This window comes from Colossoma macropomum, unplaced genomic scaffold (assembly GCF_904425465.1).
Source record: "Colossoma macropomum unplaced genomic scaffold, Colossoma_macropomum, whole genome shotgun sequence".
In the NCBI taxonomy this organism is placed as follows: Eukaryota; Metazoa; Chordata; class Actinopteri; order Characiformes; family Serrasalmidae; genus Colossoma; species Colossoma macropomum.
Window position 1 is genome coordinate 27,919,937 of NW_023494787.1, and position 18,015 is coordinate 27,937,951.

Genomic DNA, 18,015 nt, shown 5'->3' on the forward strand with positions numbered 1-18,015 from the left:
CCCAATAAGTCTACATTTTGGTTATTCCCACATGTTCTTATTACAAGACCACCACTGGCTCCTGAAGACTGACAGCTCTTAAGCAGAATGTCATATATTCCTGACACTGTGATCTTTACAGCACATCTACACACTGAATATTCTTCCATACTTACGATTGAACTAATGGAACACTACATTCAAGAGGACGTGTGTCATTGTGGGATGTTTAACTGCTGTTTTCTCTTGCGTATCTTCCAGTAGCCTGTTTAGATGTGAGAGGGCTTTATTATGAGCAGCTGTATTGGTCAGTTTTCTGTGAAACGAAGTCTCATGCAGGCAAAGCGTTGTCAGGCCATCTATATGTTTAAAAGACAAGGCCTCAAATCTCAGCACAACGCTTTGATATTACTTGATTTCAAATGAATTATGTTATTATCTTGAGAAAAGATCCCTGCCCATTTATGTTAAAGTTATGAGGAGCAGCGTTATTGGAGTAGAAGGCTGTCGGGAGGCAAATCCAAAAGGAATGACTGAAGTTTATTTCTTCTACCAATTTTCCTGAGAATGTCAGTCCAAATGTAAAAGATTGTTCTGTACATTTCAGCCCAGACTGGTTTTTGAATTATACATGGCAACCAATTAGAAAATAGACATTTACATATATCAGTCTTACAGGCAGAGTAAAAAACAAAACAGCCAGATTATTTATAAAGGATAAAGAGTCAAGTAAAAATTATGACTGTTTTTGGTACATAAAAACACAAAAAAAGGAAAAACATACAAGAAAAATGCAAATCATGGCCCCTTTAATGTTTTGTGCTGCACTAAAGAAAAGCAATGCTAGAGCTAAAAAGCATGAAAAGTGCAATCTAGTCTATAAAACTGTATCATAAAATCAAACAGTAACTGGGATGTTGAACAGATGCTCTATGATTACCATATTATTGTGTGAAAAATGAACATTACAGCTTACGATTAAGCTAGACTACAGTGATTTCTTATATACCCTCTTTTATAGTCAACAGCTATAATCAACATGTACTTTATGAATCTACTGGTCTCCTCTGCTTTTGTACTAAATAACAAAACAACAACAAAGATGAAGGGGAGGTACTTCCACTTCATTCTGAAAAAAACAGTTAATTTAGTAGTGCTGTTCCTCTGTTTACATTTACCAGACCTCAGCCTGTGTATGTCACCTGGGTCACCTGAGGGCATCTTGGTATGAGCCCGTTCCTTCAGCACATTCCTACAGCAGAGTGTGAATAGGGCCGTCACTTCCTCTCACTCCGCGGAAATGACAGTCACTACAGGTGTGAGAATCTGATCACAGCTCCTGCACCTCGTCCAGCTTGTGTTCCACTATCACATCGTGACCCTGGAATTTGAAGTAGCCCAAGAACTTCTTCTTTTGTAACATCAAAGGGAACCACAGCACATCATCGGCCCACATCTCACTGAAGGGGATTTTGTCAATGTCAAACCACTGAGGCCTCATTTCTAAAACAGAGAAATGTAAAAGATGAGCAGTGTGTCAAAACTATTATCTCAGCTCTAACTGTACAATTTGTGGTAGACTCTGTATTGTAATGCTGTGTTCTGCCGTTGTACCTTCTGATTCAGTGGGCTCGCCGGTGTAGGTGTCAGCTCGGAATATGTGGACATCCATCAGCTCTGTTTCCCCAATAAATTCAAACGTGATGTTTCCAATCTTGTGTAGAATGTCTACAGTAAGACCACTTTCCTCCAGCAGTTCCCTGACAAAAGACATGACATTTGAGTAAATACACTACTCTGCGAAACTTAGGAATCACTTATCATAATAATAATTGCTGACATTTCATTCAATAATAAGTGAAATACCCTTCAATAATGCACTGAAATATCATAAGCTAGATAGTAGAGTCACTATATAAACATTGTTACTGTTGTTATTATTGTTAGTAGTAGCGGTAGTAGTATTTTGTGCATTTAAAAAAATAAGATTCAACGCAATATTGTGAACAGTCAAAAGCAACTAAAAGACCAAATAAATAAGTACATAACATTTTACTCCACTATGCAGACAGTATTAGATTTTATTAACTAAAAAATAAATTAAAAGTTTAATATCCTGTACTTTTCTTGCATTTTATTGTTTTCCCTGTGGTCTACCTGCGACAGCAAAAGCAAAAGAAGATGCAAGTCAATTTTACATGAACATTTTTCCAACTTCCACTTGTCTTATTGTGCCTTTAAAGCACTATTTGGATGGGATAAGATGTACATGGAGAGGTGGGATAATGTAACTTTTTACTGATTTTTTTTTATGGGATTTTAGTCACGTCTGAATGCACCATGTCAGTCATTTTTATGGACTGCGCACTCCATCCATTTCGCGGAATGTAAAAGCTCCTTTTACCTTCCACAAAATGAACCATAGAAATAACCTCAGGTTATCTTAATCCTGTGCAAATATGTCATATTCTGTGAAAAAAAGAAGTATGGAGGCTCAAAAAAGTGCTTGCTTGTGTTCTCCGTGTCTAAAATCAAGCCGATATGTAAGGCCCTACCTCAAGAGTACAACTCTGACGACTAAAACATGTGAACTGCAAACGATAAAACTTAAAGATTACAGAAAAAGTGTTTGATTCTATGCAGTGGCATTGACTGTTGGTTGTGAATTCACGTGTACTACACAGAAAGCAAGGAGCCATTTGCAATTCAGCCTAAGTGATCATGAATTAAGGGAAGCTTGTGTTGAGGCCGTGCCGTGTAATCGATTGTCAAATCAGTAAAGATTCACACCTGTGCATGCTTACAGGCAGTCCAGCAGCGGATTATACTTTAGCAGTGAAAAAGCCAAAGATGTTACTATAAATAATATAAATATAAATAATAGTTTCTCTGTGAAAAATGGTCTCTCTCATCTAGTAAGAGATGTTTAATCCACTGTTTACTCCCGTACTCAGTGTGGCTGCACAGTGAGCTGAAAGTGTGGGGGCTAAAATATGACATATACTGAATACACAGTATATGTAAATACACTGACATCACAAAAACAATACTGTCTGTTTTTGCAGCTCAGTTTATATAGACTGGGAAGAGAGATGTACGTTTTAAAACTTTGACAATGTTTACATACAACATCAAACTGGTTTTAAAAAACAAGGTTTTCCATTTCCATGATATGGGCCCTTTAAACTGAGAAAATTGATCCATGCTTTCTTGTGTAACCCACCGTCTAGCAGCCTGCTCTATGGTCTCTCCTGACTGGACTTTGCCCCCGAAGCCGTTCCATTTGCCCACTCCGAAGCCCCTCTTCTTCATGCCGAGCAGCACCCGCTCGGACTGGACCACCAGCACCAAAGTAAGCAGCTTCCTTGTGAACATCTAATAAAAGGCAGACACTTTCACGTTTACTGACTTCCTTCAGACACTGGCTTCTTAGTCTGTGCGTTGTTATAAACTGCGTGAAATGTTGGGTTAACTTTATTCCAAAACATTACTCTCTATTTTCATATTCACCATTTACTATAACTTAGACGGCAGATAATTTTCGCGTCCCAAACCACACACTTCTGTACCTCACCTACTTCACTAATGAGTGCACTTGTAATGGTATATGCGATATTTTTACACACTATTTAGTGTGTTAGTGTGCAGTTTGGGACGCGAAAATGTCTCCGCAGAAATTAAACCTATTAATTTACTTTAAAGCTGCATTCAAAACCGAACACTACCACATTAAATAATATATTAAAGATATAAAGTAGACCACCAACAAAAGTCCATTCATTAGTGTAGTATGTGGTTTTGAACACAGCTCATTTCTCTACCACCTAGCGTGAGCCACATCTACAAGAATTCGTACCTAAGCAGTCTGTACATAGTGAATTATGAAAATAATCTCTCAAACAATTCGCTTACTTGTACTGAGAACGAATACAGGCGTATTGTCAGCAAGTATTAAAACCGTTAAATGTTGAAGTAAAATATGGTCCAAAGAAATAAACCAGCAGCTACAGTTTCATTCCCGCGTGTTCTTGGACAATCACGTGACATGAGTAGCGCTTGCGGGCACTGTAGATTTCCATAATATAAGGATTGACGTCACGTAAAAACAATCGGTTCTATGAACGGCAGCTTCTCTTTACAGATCTGCGCAGAAATGTTGTGGGGTGTTACATTCAAATAAACCCGACCGGAATTATTATTGGAATTAATCAAAATGAGAATGAAATGTTGACAGAATTTTGTTGACCGTTTCAGATGGTACAGCGACATCAAAAATACGACAAACATAATCTTTTCTTAGCATAACGTTCTGATATATGAAATAAGGGCTGTGTGGAGCCCTCAATATGCAGTCCTGTAGATTTTGACACCGGAGGCATTTTACAGGCTGCACTAGAAGTTTGGCATGTTCGTGTGTTTGAGGTTTCAGTCTGTAGTTGTTCGGGATATTCGGGCTATTTTCGGTTCGACGCCGCTCCATTTCTGTAAAACATGTGGAAATGTCTGTCTCTGCCAAAATCCCGTTTTCACATCTCAGCCACGGCGCTGAAAAAGGTACCGCTGAAGCTGAAAGGAAAGAGCGGCGCTGAGCAGCGGTGGCTCGTCAGACAGCTCGGTGATCCTTTCGTGAAAGCCGCTCATTCCCAAAACTACCGCTGCAGGAGCGCCTTCAAATTACTGGAGATCGATGACAAGTACGATGTGCTGAGACCTGGTCTCAGCGTTATAGACTGCGGAGCTGCGCCTGGAGCGTGGAGCCAAGTAGCAGTGCAAAGAGTCAATTCAGCAGGGGAGAGTAAGTCTCTTGAATTTGGGAGTTTTTTAAGCTTTCGGTGCCTCTTCTTTGAGCTTTCATCACCAAAAGATAAAATGGAGGGTTTTGCACCCATGTTTAAATTCAGTAACCAAGTATTGGCCCATATTTTATATTTTGCTTTTATTTTATTCATTGTTATTTATTTATTTGTTGTGTTCAACAGTCATAAGTCATTTTTACATGGCCATTTCCAGCCTTTCATTATTAAATGAAATTAGAAATAAACTATTAAACAAGGCTGAAACAGTTCTTATAAATGAATGGGTGTCTCTAAACTATCCTAGGCTGTATATGCAGACACACACACACACACACACACACACACACATATATATATATATATATATATATATATATATATATATATATATATATGTATGTGTGTGTGTGTGTGTGTATATATGTGTGTATATTTATATATATAAATAAATGTATCACTGCTGTCAGAACCTTGTATCTCCATTTGTTTTTCAGTTTTGGACATAATTTCAAAATGTATGTTGTGCTTTACATTGTGTGTAAATTGCATGATGACTGGACCAAAAGATATTACTTGAAAAGATGTCTGGTTCCTTTGATTTTCATTAAAGCTTCTTCTGTAAAGTTACCATTCTGGAGATACAAGGTTTTGTTCTGACAGCAGCTGTATATATGTATATATATATATATATATATATATATATATACATGTGTGTGTGTGTGTGTGTGTGTGTGTGTGTGTGTGTGTGTATATATATATATATATATATGTATGTATGTATGTATGTATGTATGTATGTATGTGTGTGTGTGTGTGTGTGTGTGTGTGTGTGTGTATGTACACTTACTCTTTCAGTGTAAGGGAAGAGATTTTATTCCAAGCAATTTTTGAGTATTTCTGTTTGTCATGAAATTGTCACAGAATATGAAGAACACCTGCTTTGCTCAAATGATGTACAAATGTTAAAATCGGTACATGTTTTTCTTTAAACAGTGACGATATGCATTGTACGGACTGGGGGATGAGTGATATGTTATGAAACCTTAACACTGTTTACATACTGTATCAAACGTGTTGATAAGGCTGTAGGTTGTTTATTTGTAACCAGTTTAGATTCACTGACAGCCAGTGTTAGTCACCATTTAAAAAGTGGTCAGTAATCAAAATTGGTACATCACAACAGAGTAGACATCAAGTTTGTATGCGAGCTGTTCTGTCAAGATAAAAAGTCTAGCTTGTGTTACTGTCTTCAGCTGAAAATCGAGACATAACAGAGTGTGCCGATAGAGAGGTAGGCCAATAAAGAGCACAAACTATGGGTGTAATGTCACCACTTACACACTTTCAGTAGTGATGGTTAATAAGACACAATTGAGCTGTAAGCACACTGGTTCATCGGTTCCATTCTCACAATGCACACCATCTGTCCAGAGTCGTTTGGATCTCCAGACGGTCTGCAAATGGTAGCTTTTAAAGAGCAAATCCCACCTACTCTAAACCAACATCAAAACACCTACATAATGGAGAATGAACTGTTATTTGTAATGCATTTAGAATAAAGCTACTCTGCTCTCCTCCAGTGGCAACACATTATCTGTTGCTGTTAAAAAAAGTGACAAGACAACATAATTATATGTCACGAGTCAATAAAATGTAAGCAGTTTACTACAATGAGTAATTGCAATGACAAAGTAATACATTTAAAGACACTTAGGAACACTGACAGTATCCCCATTTCGACACGAGGCCAAGTAGCAGACAGACAGTAACATCTCTAGACATTCAAAGAGTCAAAAGAAAGACTTAGAAGTACCCTGACAGACTCTAACAGTCAACTTACATCAGAGGTCAAAGGTTAGTTTCTATTTATTGTGCTAGCTTAGAGGGTTTATGTTTCACAGTGCAGCTCATTTTAGCTCATGTATTGTGGTTGGTGTCATATATACATATATAAGATGATCTTTAATACATTCTTTATGCATCTAGAGTGAAACACGATTAAAAACTTGCATCACACTTTATTTCGATGGTTCCTTGTAGATGATCTACAGATATTTAATTATTATCAAGCTTTCTGGTGATACTCTGTTAATTATTAACAATATTATGCTTTGGGTCAGGTTTAACCAAGAGGTCAGCAACCAAAATGTAAAGAAGAGCCATTTTGTCCTTTCAACAAAAATCAAACCACCTTGGGAGCCACAACAATTTTTATTTATTATTTTTATATATTATTTTATTGAAGTAATGTTTTACCATCTTGGCTGAAAATATGTCTTAATATGTGCTAGCTTATGTCCTAGTATAGATTAAAAAATATAAATGAAAATGCAGGCTTAATGTTACTTTGCTCTGCGTAAAGGTGTAGCTCAGCTATAGCCACTTTTCTTGCATCTCTGGCAGGAAACTTTTCCTTAAAAGTAAAACAGTTTCTTCTAAATTGTCTCTCAACGTTTGATTTTTTTACCAGGCTGAAGTCAGTTTCTCACTCGCCAGCTTCTTGTACGAATTATCAGCAGAGCTTTATTTTACTGCAAAAGACGATTCTTTTATTTTTACCTAAAAATCTAATTCTGCTGTTGAGCTGCAACAGGGCAGTAAAAGAGCTGCATGTTGCCGACCCCTGGTTTAGCAATAGGTGTAAGTATTGAATTGAAGTTAAGTGTAGCGTTAGGTTTAGACTTAGATTTAATAGAATCCTCACACCTAACTTGAAGTTCAGTTGCATTTAGTAGATATTTAGCTGAATGTTAGCTAAAGACAGACTGAGCATCTACAAAGCATCTGCAATGGACCATCAAATTACCAAATATGGTACTAAAGAGCTTGTGTACCTTGAAAACCTGTACCTTGTAACTAGATGCAGATTACAAATGGGTTTGGGAGAGTCTGACCTCAATAATTAGGACTTTAACCCTCCCAAAGGAAGTAAAAACCATGGATTTGGGGGGGTCCTTAAAAATTACAGTAATTTTAGTATTAAACACTAAAATATATTCCCCAGCAGTGTAAGAAAGACATGTTGTACAGTTTTAAACACAGTGTTCTGTACTAGTTCTTAGCTTTTGTCACTGCCTCAAGCTTGACCCCCTTAATATCAATTCATTGTATAGAGAAAATGGATCTTGGTAAACCGATATGCACTAGGTTAACTACCTCTATCATGGTCACTCACCTTCTCATTCAACACTATTTTTATGTCTTTTCAGTGACAGCCTTTAACACACATGCTATTCCCACTGCAGATTAAATACAACAGGTTCTTTATTTCATAATTGTTATCATAGAACTGACAAGCTAAATTTATCTATGTAGAATTCCACTCATTGAAAAAATAAGAGTACAGCTTGCTTGACAGCTAGGTTGCTAATTGCCGTTTACAGTTCACTGAAGCGCACGTTTGCGTTATGTAGCTAAGAACGCTGCAGCTAGGCCTGCTCAATAAATCGTATTTATTGACAGAACGTGATGACAGAACGAATCAAATTACAATTACCTCACAGCCACGTAATGAGATTGATCAAATGGGTGTCCTTGTTCAGCCATATAGTAGTAAATAGAAATACATTAGTATTTCATTATTTTTATTTTGCACAATAGTAAATGGTGCTTCTGTAACTTGGGATTTTTTGAAGTTTAAAGTTTATTTGTTTAAATGACTGTCACTGTATAATTCGCTCTAAGATAAGATGGCACAGTTCCAGCATTGGGCCAAACATCCTTGATGAGATATCAGAGGGGAAAAAATTCTGTAACAAGTCTAGCCTGAAATTGCACACTTTCACATTGTATGGTGTCCTGTTTTTCAGCCTTCCTGGAGTAATAGAGTATTTGACCAGGTCAGCCTACTTTTAGATTCTCATCCTAAATGAAGAGCTTTAGTTAAAAATAGTCGACTTTAAAGCTTATAAAAAAACAATAAATTGATATTGACCAATACACAAGTTTCAATATTGTTATCAGTTGTGCCCCTCCAATGACCCTTTTTTTGAATTGCCAGTTATTTTGTGTTCTATTTTATTTACTTTTACATTAAAAAGGCAAACTCTGCTTTATTTACGTTTTAGTGACGTCCTTATTTTAAAGCCAAGGCATTAAAAAATGCCATGCTATGCTTATGTAATTTTTACCAAAACGTCACATATATTGTTTTTCATTGCAAGGCCTCAGTTAAGAAATGTTATTGTGGCATCTCTAATTCACAATTTGCTTGAAAGTATACCAAAAGTATTAATAAATACATTATTAAATACAGAGTCGAACCACATTACAGAGGGTTGTGCTTTAATCATGGGATGTGTGGGGGCTGTAAAGCGCTGAGAGCTGCTCGAGCAAATATTAACTTCACTGCACGTAGCTGAGGTAGGTATTCTGATCCTGACTTATTATCAGAAACTGGACATTGACATTGAGAAGCTGAGCAGCTTATTCCTCAGATCATTTTGATGAATTAGTGAGCAGTACAGTGCACTGAAGTGAAGGGGTCAACAGTTATTTTGCATTAACGCTATATATGGGTTTTCTTTTACTTCTGTGAACGCAATATTTGTGAATTCCTATTGACTGTTTATGAATATTGCACAGGCAATAAAACATTTTAACGTTTTATCAACCTATGCACCTGTAGTGAATTGCATATAGTTTCTTCTGATTAGAATTGCAAAAACAATGTATTTTGGGTAAGAACTAGGAGTGCACAATGATATCAGAATCAAATCTGCAGTTATTTGCTTTAAAAAATGATTAGCTTCAGGCAGATGTTTATACTTCACAAATATTTCAAACTGACTTTTGATGATGTTAAGGCAACACTGGGCTGCTACACTAAAATATCTCCATTTTATTCATTTAACTGCATTTGCCCTATAGAAATAAATGTCACATTTTTCACTAATGCTAATCTAGGTGTATCGGCCCACAGTTTCAGTATTCGTGCATGCCCAGTATAAAGACTGAATATTCTAAATCAATGCTTTCATATACACATCCAGTTGTGACTCTATGATGAGATAATGGTTACTGTTTTGCTGTTACAGGGCCAGATTTACCCAGAGGAAGTGTCATAGGAATCGATCTGCTGCACATTGCCCCTCTGGAAGGTGCACACTTCTTGTCCAACCAGGACATCACTGATCCCGCCACTCACGCAGAGCTGCAGAGACTCCTTCCTCAAGCCCATGCTGATGTCATTCTCAGTGACATGGCACCCAACGCCAGTGGGCTCAGAGAGCTAGACCACGAGAGACTAGTGAGCATGTGTCTTTCACTCTTGGAACTGGCTGACAGGGTCCTGAGGCCAGGGGGCTCCCTGGTGTGTAAATACTGGGATGGAGGGCTCACGCATAAGCTCCGGGACGGTCTCACTCGTGCTTTTCGGGACGTGAGGACTGTGAAACCCAAAGCAAGCAGGAAAGATTCAGCAGAGCTTTATTTCTTGGCCAGGACGTTCAGGAAGACATAGTCATTCTTTACATGCTCAAAAATAAAGAGATTCAGATGTACAATTTACAGAACAAGTTCATTTTTTAGACACAGCTACTCAGAAGGTTTTTGCCTGTTCCTTCTATTTTCCATATTGTGGAATAGTAGTAAAACATGGAATTACTTCTACCCAGCACTGTTTAGACCCAGTTTTGTCACAACACAAATGATTGTCTCAAATGTATTAACGAGAACAGACATTCCACTAAATAACTTTTAACAATATACACATAGTAATAACAATGATACGGTGCCTCCAAAAACATTTGGACACTTTTAATCATGTACCAATTGGTAAACCCCGAAGGAGTGATTGGGCCCCTGCTGAAGTCTTTACACCATGCCTTGAAAACTGTCACAAACATGCATTCAGGGTGCACCACTCTTTTTAACAAGAGCCAGTTTCACTAGTGTTGCACAAAGAGGCCACTCAACCAACCATCCACGGTGCCTGATGTGAATGTTTGGCACTTTTTCATAGGTGCTCATCACATCAGTTTGTGCTTAGTATAAAGAACTTATCTACTAATGGACTGGATTGAGTTTACTGGATGTCCGTGTTTGATTTCAGAGCCTTTGATACCTTTGCACACCCTTGATGTAGACTGACCATAGATTGCTTTGCATGCCAAGTTAAACCAGTGTGTACAGCTGAGACTGATCCTTTCTTGGCTAATATATGTATGTATATTTTCCTGCACAGAATTACTTGAAACAAAAGTTGTTTTGGTTCAGTCTTGTTCATGGGTCTATTTCACAGAATGCCGCTACTAGGCAACCACACTGTAGATGATTTTGCTTCAGCCATGAGACGTTTGGGGGCTATAAAGCACTGTGAGCTGCTGGAGCAAATATTAACTTCACAGCACGTAGCTTATAGTGATTCTGATCCTGACTGTTATCATCGGGAACTGGACATTGAAAAGTTGGGCAGCTTATTCCTTGGGTCATTTTGATGAATTAGTGAGCAGCAGTGAAGGGAAGCGGTCAACAGTTCTTGTACTATGTCATTGTTTTGTTGAGGTATTGCTATGGATGTATTTAGTATTCATCCTATTGAAGCATTCTTTGAGAATGCATACCGATGTTATGAATAATGCACATTTAGAGCGTTTTATCGGTGTGTGCAAGGCTGTGCTGAAATTGTGTGTGGCTCCTTTCTTTTTGATAAGAAGTATAAATCCCTGGAGGCCTTTGGGTGAAAACACTAGCTAGGTTGAGGCAGTGGCTGCCTGTGCCTGTGATGTGGAGTTTGTTTGGGCAGCAACTGGCTGCATTCCCTGGGGAAAAGGACTGAACAGTGGGACTATTTCCCCCTCACAGAGTAAAGATTAGTGCTACTGACCTCATATATTGAGGAAAACTTAAAGGACTTGGAATCGGAGATGACTAAACTGAGCTAAAGGCAAAACTATGCTCAGAAATTAGCATACCCCAAAACACAGTTATGCTTGTCTGCTAATAAACTGGCTTTTGGCATGAATAACTTACAAAACTGAGCTCATTGTGTTTGTAGGTATTCAGCCTACCAGCGGATGGAGCTGTTGAGTTGTCTGAATGGAAAAAAGGAATGCATAGGATTTGAATGGTGTACCGACTATGAGGTCATTTTGAAATACATAAATACAGCACCATGCAAGCATTCATTGTGAACACATACTGACAGTTTATGAACAATGCACATTTAAATCATTTTATCACCCCTAGACTGGGCTGAAATTGCATTCAGATCCCTCTTTTTGATGGAGCTCTTGGGCTATCAGTAGGGAAAAGCATGGAATCTGAATGGGAAAACAGCTTTGAACACTCCTGTACAGTGGATCTACAGTTAAATGTACACAGAATACTATGAATATATTTTATTTCCAGCCTAGGACCAAGCCCTTAATGCCATGTGTTTGAATAGTTGCTCTATTCAAATCTCTTGGATCTTGAAACATGTAGTAATGCTCTGTATCACCAGCTAACTATCAGTGTTCCATATTTGATAACTGCATTCATTCTGTGTCTCCCTAATAGGAATGCTAAATTGTTTGCAGGTTGAAACGCAGATAATCTGTTTTGCCAGTCGTGTAGAAATGTGCAATCATTCTCTCATTATGAGCTCATGAGCAGGAAAGTGGATGGATAAGTGAGCCATAGACAGCATGACTAATGAGAAGGCTTTGTCCCTGAAGCAGCGCATTTCCAGAAATATTACGGCATTTCTCTCAACCTGGTCTTAACCTTAAGGTTAAGCGGCCCAGCTGTCAATGATAAGACGCAGGAATTCCATAGAGATCTGTTATATTAAAAGGACGCTCCTGCCAAAATGAAAAATGTAATCATCACTACATCTGTTGTAAACATGCCTACTCATATCCTACAGCCGTGCTGCAGCAGTCTCCACAGCGAGATTTTCAGGGTTAAAGACTAGGAAAACCCCTTCTGATGATGTTTCTTGAAGCTGGGAGGAATTTTCGAGAAACTAGAAGTGCTCGAATGTTAGCACTGGTGTTTGTGCCTTCATTAAAAACAAAGGTTTCAAATTTTTGGACACTGTGCAATGCAACACATCCATTGTATGGTGTCTTACTGCTATAAAGCCAAATACAATGTCTTTATTTATTAGTTGCTACAGTGGCTATGCTATTTTTTTTATTGCTAATTCTAAGTGATACTATGATATATGTGTGCAATGCATGCTTGGCAGGGCTGGCTCTAGCCTTTTGGGGGTCCTAAGAGGGATTTTTGGGGGCACCTTAACTTGCTAGCTGTTGTACTGTAAAATTAGGCGCTAACTAATAACAGTGACTACCACAAGCTGACAAAATGATGTAAATTTATAACTGACTAATTTGTGTATTGCTGATGATTGAAGTTCTAATAGGTTACAGTTAAATTTCAGATGATTTTCTCAGTACTCTCGATTCAGAAGACTGACTCACGACGCAGAACTTCTTGCTGACCCAGCTAACATTAAAAATAGTCTATCAAGCTAACCATTCTGGTGGCAGGGTCAACAAATGTTTTACTTTCTACATATTTTGGTAGCATGATTACTTTTTCTTTCCTTGGTGACTCCTCCGTGTGTTTCATGCGATTGGCTGTTTATCATAAATGTTATGCTTATATGTGCACAAGCATAAGGATTAATCACAGCCTGAGTATCTGAACCTGGATTAACAGAGAAGGTTGTTAACCGCTGTTGTCAAACGAGTTAACCGTGTTTGTGTTTGTTAGGTTTTGTGAAGCTGAAACTCAGTCAGAAAGCTTGTCTGAGTTGAATCTTCTTCATTAGACAGACTCTAGATCTGGCATAACACTAGTGCTACAAAAAACATACCTAAATCTTGAAGCCATTTCTCCTCATCTTCTAATTTTCTTCTTCATATTTCTATTCCAGTTGCATATGTTCTTTTTTGAGACTAACTACTTGCTTTTTTCTCCCTCACTCCAGCGTCTTGAACAGCATAATAGCGCAGTAATAATCCAGAAGTTGTTGGGAGGTCTTCTGGCATCCATGGGGTCCTAAGCAACTGCTTATGCTGCTTACTAGGCAGAGTCATCACTGGGTATTGTGGTGAGACAACATTTACGAAAACAAAAACTGATACGGGCTGAGTTTGGGCAAACCTATGAGGCTAAAGGAAGCAATGCTGTGCTGAAGAATATTACACAGTAAAGATGGTTTGTCAATTGAACTTCAGTTCAAAATATATCATGTGGTAAGAAGCTGTTTAACTGGTTTAAGTCAATAAAGCAATGCAAAGCAAAATAAATGGTTTAGATCAGTGTTTCCAGGTTCTTGTCCTGGTGGTCCACTGTCCTGCACATTTTAGTACTTTTCCTGCTCCAACACACCCATTTCAACTGAGTAAGGGGTCATTAATGAGCTGATAAGTTGAATTAGGTGTGCTGAAGCAGGGAAAACACTCAAATCTGCAGGGCAGTGGGACTCCAGAAGCACAGTAAGGAAACACTGGGTTAGATGTACAAAATTTTACATCAATCCAAATGTCAAAAACACTTAAAATCAACCTCATAACATGACAAAGAACATATCAAATGCTAATTTTAGGCCAGATTCACAGATCTAGTATATTAAAACAGTGATAAGTGTTTTTTTTTTTGGTTAGTTATTCTTGCTGGATATCGCTAGACTTGCTATGTTATAGAGATGAATGGGATTTGAAAGCATTAGAAGGCAAATCTGCTTGAAGTCAAGCTTGCTGTAGGCTTAAGCTCACGGAATCTTAAACAGAAGGAATCAAACATAACTGAAATACAGCCTGGAAACAGTCCTGGCTTGTGGGCATGTTTGATTCCAACAGTGAATGTACAGTATGAAGAGTCCAGCATCGTGCCTCTGCTGATAGTTCAGTAGACTGTTTTAGTTTTACATTTTATCCATGTTCATCATGTTTTCCAATCAGGAAAACGTTGCGTCAGAGTGGCTCAGACACTTTTCCGTTAAAGAAACAACACAAATTCAAGCATTTGCACATAGTTATGAAATAGCATACATTTGTAAGACTGATTCTTATATACCATGAGAAAAAATGACAATGGATCTCATTCACCAATGACAAGAAATTTCTTCTTATAACCCACTTACGTAGTTTTCACAAAGATTCTGACATTCACCAGTGTTTTCTTATTTGGGATTTGTTCTTAGGTGAGAACAGAATCTACAGACACTCAAGAGCACAAAGGTGTGAACAATTCTGTGGTCTGAGAACTCGTCATGAACCTGACGTAGACCTTTTCTTAGGACCTTTCTCAAGAACACATTTAAATGAAAACATGGGAAGATGTTGGTGAACACAAATTTTAATATGTTTCTTTAATTACTCATTTGCTTAATTATTTAATTACTTATTTACTCAATTATAACCAGAATTTTCCATGTGCTTTATTTCTTTCCCCTGATCCATTTCTAACTTTTGTTTGAGTTTATGTACCAAAACAGTCATAATTCATTGTTACATGACCATTTACAATTAAACAGACTGTTTTTGTGACCGTGCTTTTAAGCCTGATGTATGTAAATGACCTCTATCCTGATTGGCTATCCTGTATTGTGCCTAATTTGAAAAAGCAGTCTGGGCTGAAACACTACTTATAACTTCAGCATGAACGGGCGGAGCTAAACTGCTGTAGACTGAATGGGCAGATAAATGTGTTGTTTTTTATGACATCAGTCAGTTTACAATGGGAAAATGAGGTTTTCCATTACATGGGCCCTTTAAAATGTACATTATTGACAAATCGTCAGAGATTACTCTCCATAATTTGTTATTGTTCAGTTCAGACCAAAATCTTAATACTCGATTAATCAAAAATTAAACGAACTAGTCAATTACTAATAAAATCAATAGTAACACCTCTAAAAATGGAGGGTTTTAGGCAAGGTATTCTATTGCTGTTCAAAAGCCCTTTAAAAGGTGACTGTATAATGTAAATGACTGTTGCATTAAAAAGAAGTCTCACTAAGCACGACAGCTCCTGCCTGCAGAGCCATCTCTAATAACAAATAATGTAATTGAGCTCATTATATGATAATTTATCTTGATTATCAGGGGTCGAGTTATAATGACCTTGACGTTAAGACTGTTCTTGCTCTCTCTTTTTTGTCTCTTCTCTCAGCTTCATCATGTAGTAGAGTCTCCCCAGTGATCTTCTTGAACTTAGTCATGCATAAATTTTAGGTGTCTGGCTTCATTAAAACAGCCTGATGTCTTACATCTTCAGAGATGGTTCTGGAGATGATCCAGGTCTGAGCTGAGGAGCAAACTTTTCTCACAGTTGATGGCAAAGTGCCTCAGCGCCCTGCGATATAAAACTTGGCACAAAGATTTTTTATCACTCTAGTCATGTGTGCCCTGTAAGTTGCTTCCAGACTGGAGATGGATCTGAGTAGATATATGCATACATACACTTTAGACATTATTATGCACTGTATTGAAAGGATTTTTGAGTAATCCAAAAATAGATGACTCCAGTAAAAGCTGTTGTTATGATGCTTTAAATGAATGATAATACAGATGAAAAATAATGGCAAAAATCGTGGTAAAAATTCATTAATACTAGTTCATCTTGTTGGTATAACAAATCTCTCTTTATAAAAAGGTTTAGTTGTGGTGCATAGTGGCATAGTCTAAAACAGTGGGTAATACTATGACTAGCTGTTAACGGGACTAGCCTAGCCAGCATTTAGCAACATAACTAAACCACTTTACTATCTTTGAGTGTAATTCGCTTAAAATATGATCTTGGACATGCTTGATTTAGTATAGCAGTATCTTCCAGTAATCCCTAAGTTATTGTTAATATGGCTCAGTTTTTCTTAATATTCTTGCTCACAACTAGAAGAGCCTGGGTTCGATTCCCCGGCCAGGCGACCAGGGTCATTTCTGTGTGGAATTTGCATGTTCTCCCCTTGTCTGCATGGGTTTCCTCCCACAGTCCGAAGACATTCAGTCAGGCCAGTTGAAGATGCTAAATTGCTCCTAGGTGTGAGGAAGGTAGATCTTCAAGACCAGCATTGGTGACCACTGTTTTAATGGCATAATATGGTGAATATGATCAGTCTGGTAAGGTCTGATTTCAGACTGCCTTAATCTTGCACTGCTCCTTTTGAATCTGCATAATGATGATATCATATTCATACAAGATATGTGCTTTCCTAATATCTTTTACTGATACTAGTGTCTATGTGTCAGTGCTACCTCAAGATGGTTGAAGAGGCCTCAGGGTCACTGTGTTCTGATGAAGATAAACACTTACAGACTGCACTGAGGCACAAAATTACCTCTCAGACGGAACTAGATAGAGTATTATATTACAGCTTGAAGCAGAAATCACAAGTATAATCACACAAACGGGAAAAACGAGGACAGCTACCTCATTATTTACTGCAGCATTTATGCTATGATGTCCATACACTGAGCTGAGGCCTGCTACATACAATAGCAGCCTGTGAGGTAGGATGTGTATATAAATAGTGTTAGAAAGTTATACAGTTGTTGGCAACACTAAATTAATCTGAGGTAAACATATGTCACATGACACGGTTTCATCATTGTGGTTACAGTCTGTAAAAGTGCACAATCAAGCTTTTCCTCCACCCAGCGATCAGGTTGTGCAAAAACACTGCATCTGAACAAAAGTCCTCAATGGTCGAATTTTATTCAATTAATCAGCTGCTCAGACTAAGCCTGAATACACTTTACATGAATAAATGCCCTTCAAATTACCACAGAGCTAATATCCTTGTTGAAATCTGATTAGAACCTAAAATTGAGCTTTTTGAAGTCTGATTATCCCATGAAATGGAATTTTTAAACCTAATTACGGGTGAATTTGCATGCGTTTGTGACACGACTGAAAGAGATAGTTCACTTAACATTTTAATGAAAATCTGCTTATGCAGCATCTGATGGCTTTTCTGTCACTGTGCTGATGTGATAACTGTATCTATGGGCCACTCTCCAACCCAAGTTCACATAAAACAACCACTGGCTTTTTCTTATTGGCTAAACCACACAATAAAGTGCTAATAAGTCAAGTTCAATATATTAACTCATACCGATCATTTCTTTTCACTTTGATGTTAAGATCATGCTTTTTACTATTCCCATGGCACTCTATATAAATATAACTGTAGATTCAATCAAGCAGTTCCCCAGCAGTTGCTTCCGCTATGGCTCATGGGTGCGAGTTGCGTATTTTGGTTTTAAATGAATTTGTTCCAAGAGCATTCCAGGGAGACGGTGCG

At 37.8% G+C, this 18,015-nt stretch overlaps 2 protein-coding genes across 3 annotated transcripts; one reads left to right on the forward strand and one right to left on the reverse strand.

Annotated features, from left to right (window-relative positions):
* Window positions 1-470: 470 nt before the first annotated feature.
* Window positions 471-4,014, reverse strand: nudt1 (nudix (nucleoside diphosphate linked moiety X)-type motif 1). Its single transcript, XM_036566753.1, has 4 exons — window positions 3,892-4,014; window positions 3,203-3,354; window positions 1,594-1,739; window positions 471-1,482 (listed from the first exon to the last, which is right to left on the reverse strand). Exons 2-4 carry the CDS (start codon window positions 3,352-3,354, stop codon window positions 1,310-1,312), a joined length of 471 nt encoding a protein of 156 aa, XP_036422646.1. The 5' UTR covers window positions 3,892-4,014; the 3' UTR covers window positions 471-1,309.
* A 290-nt stretch (window positions 4,015-4,304) lies between these two features.
* mrm2 (mitochondrial rRNA methyltransferase 2) lies at window positions 4,305-15,271 on the forward strand. 2 transcript variants are annotated; one of them, XM_036566752.1, is made up of 4 exons: window positions 4,306-4,774; window positions 9,812-10,023; window positions 13,696-13,818; window positions 14,914-15,271. In XM_036566752.1, the coding sequence occupies exons 1-3, from the start codon at window positions 4,471-4,473 to the stop codon at window positions 13,768-13,770; spliced, it is 591 nt and encodes a 196-aa protein (XP_036422645.1). In that variant the 5' UTR covers window positions 4,306-4,470; the 3' UTR covers window positions 13,771-13,818; window positions 14,914-15,271. The 2 variants fall into 2 exon arrangements, with proteins under 2 accessions (XP_036422644.1, XP_036422645.1); XM_036566751.1 differs by lacking the exons at window positions 13,696-13,818; window positions 14,914-15,271 and having other exon boundaries at window positions 4,305-4,774; window positions 9,812-12,837.
* The last annotated feature ends 2,744 nt before the right edge of the window (window positions 15,272-18,015 follow it).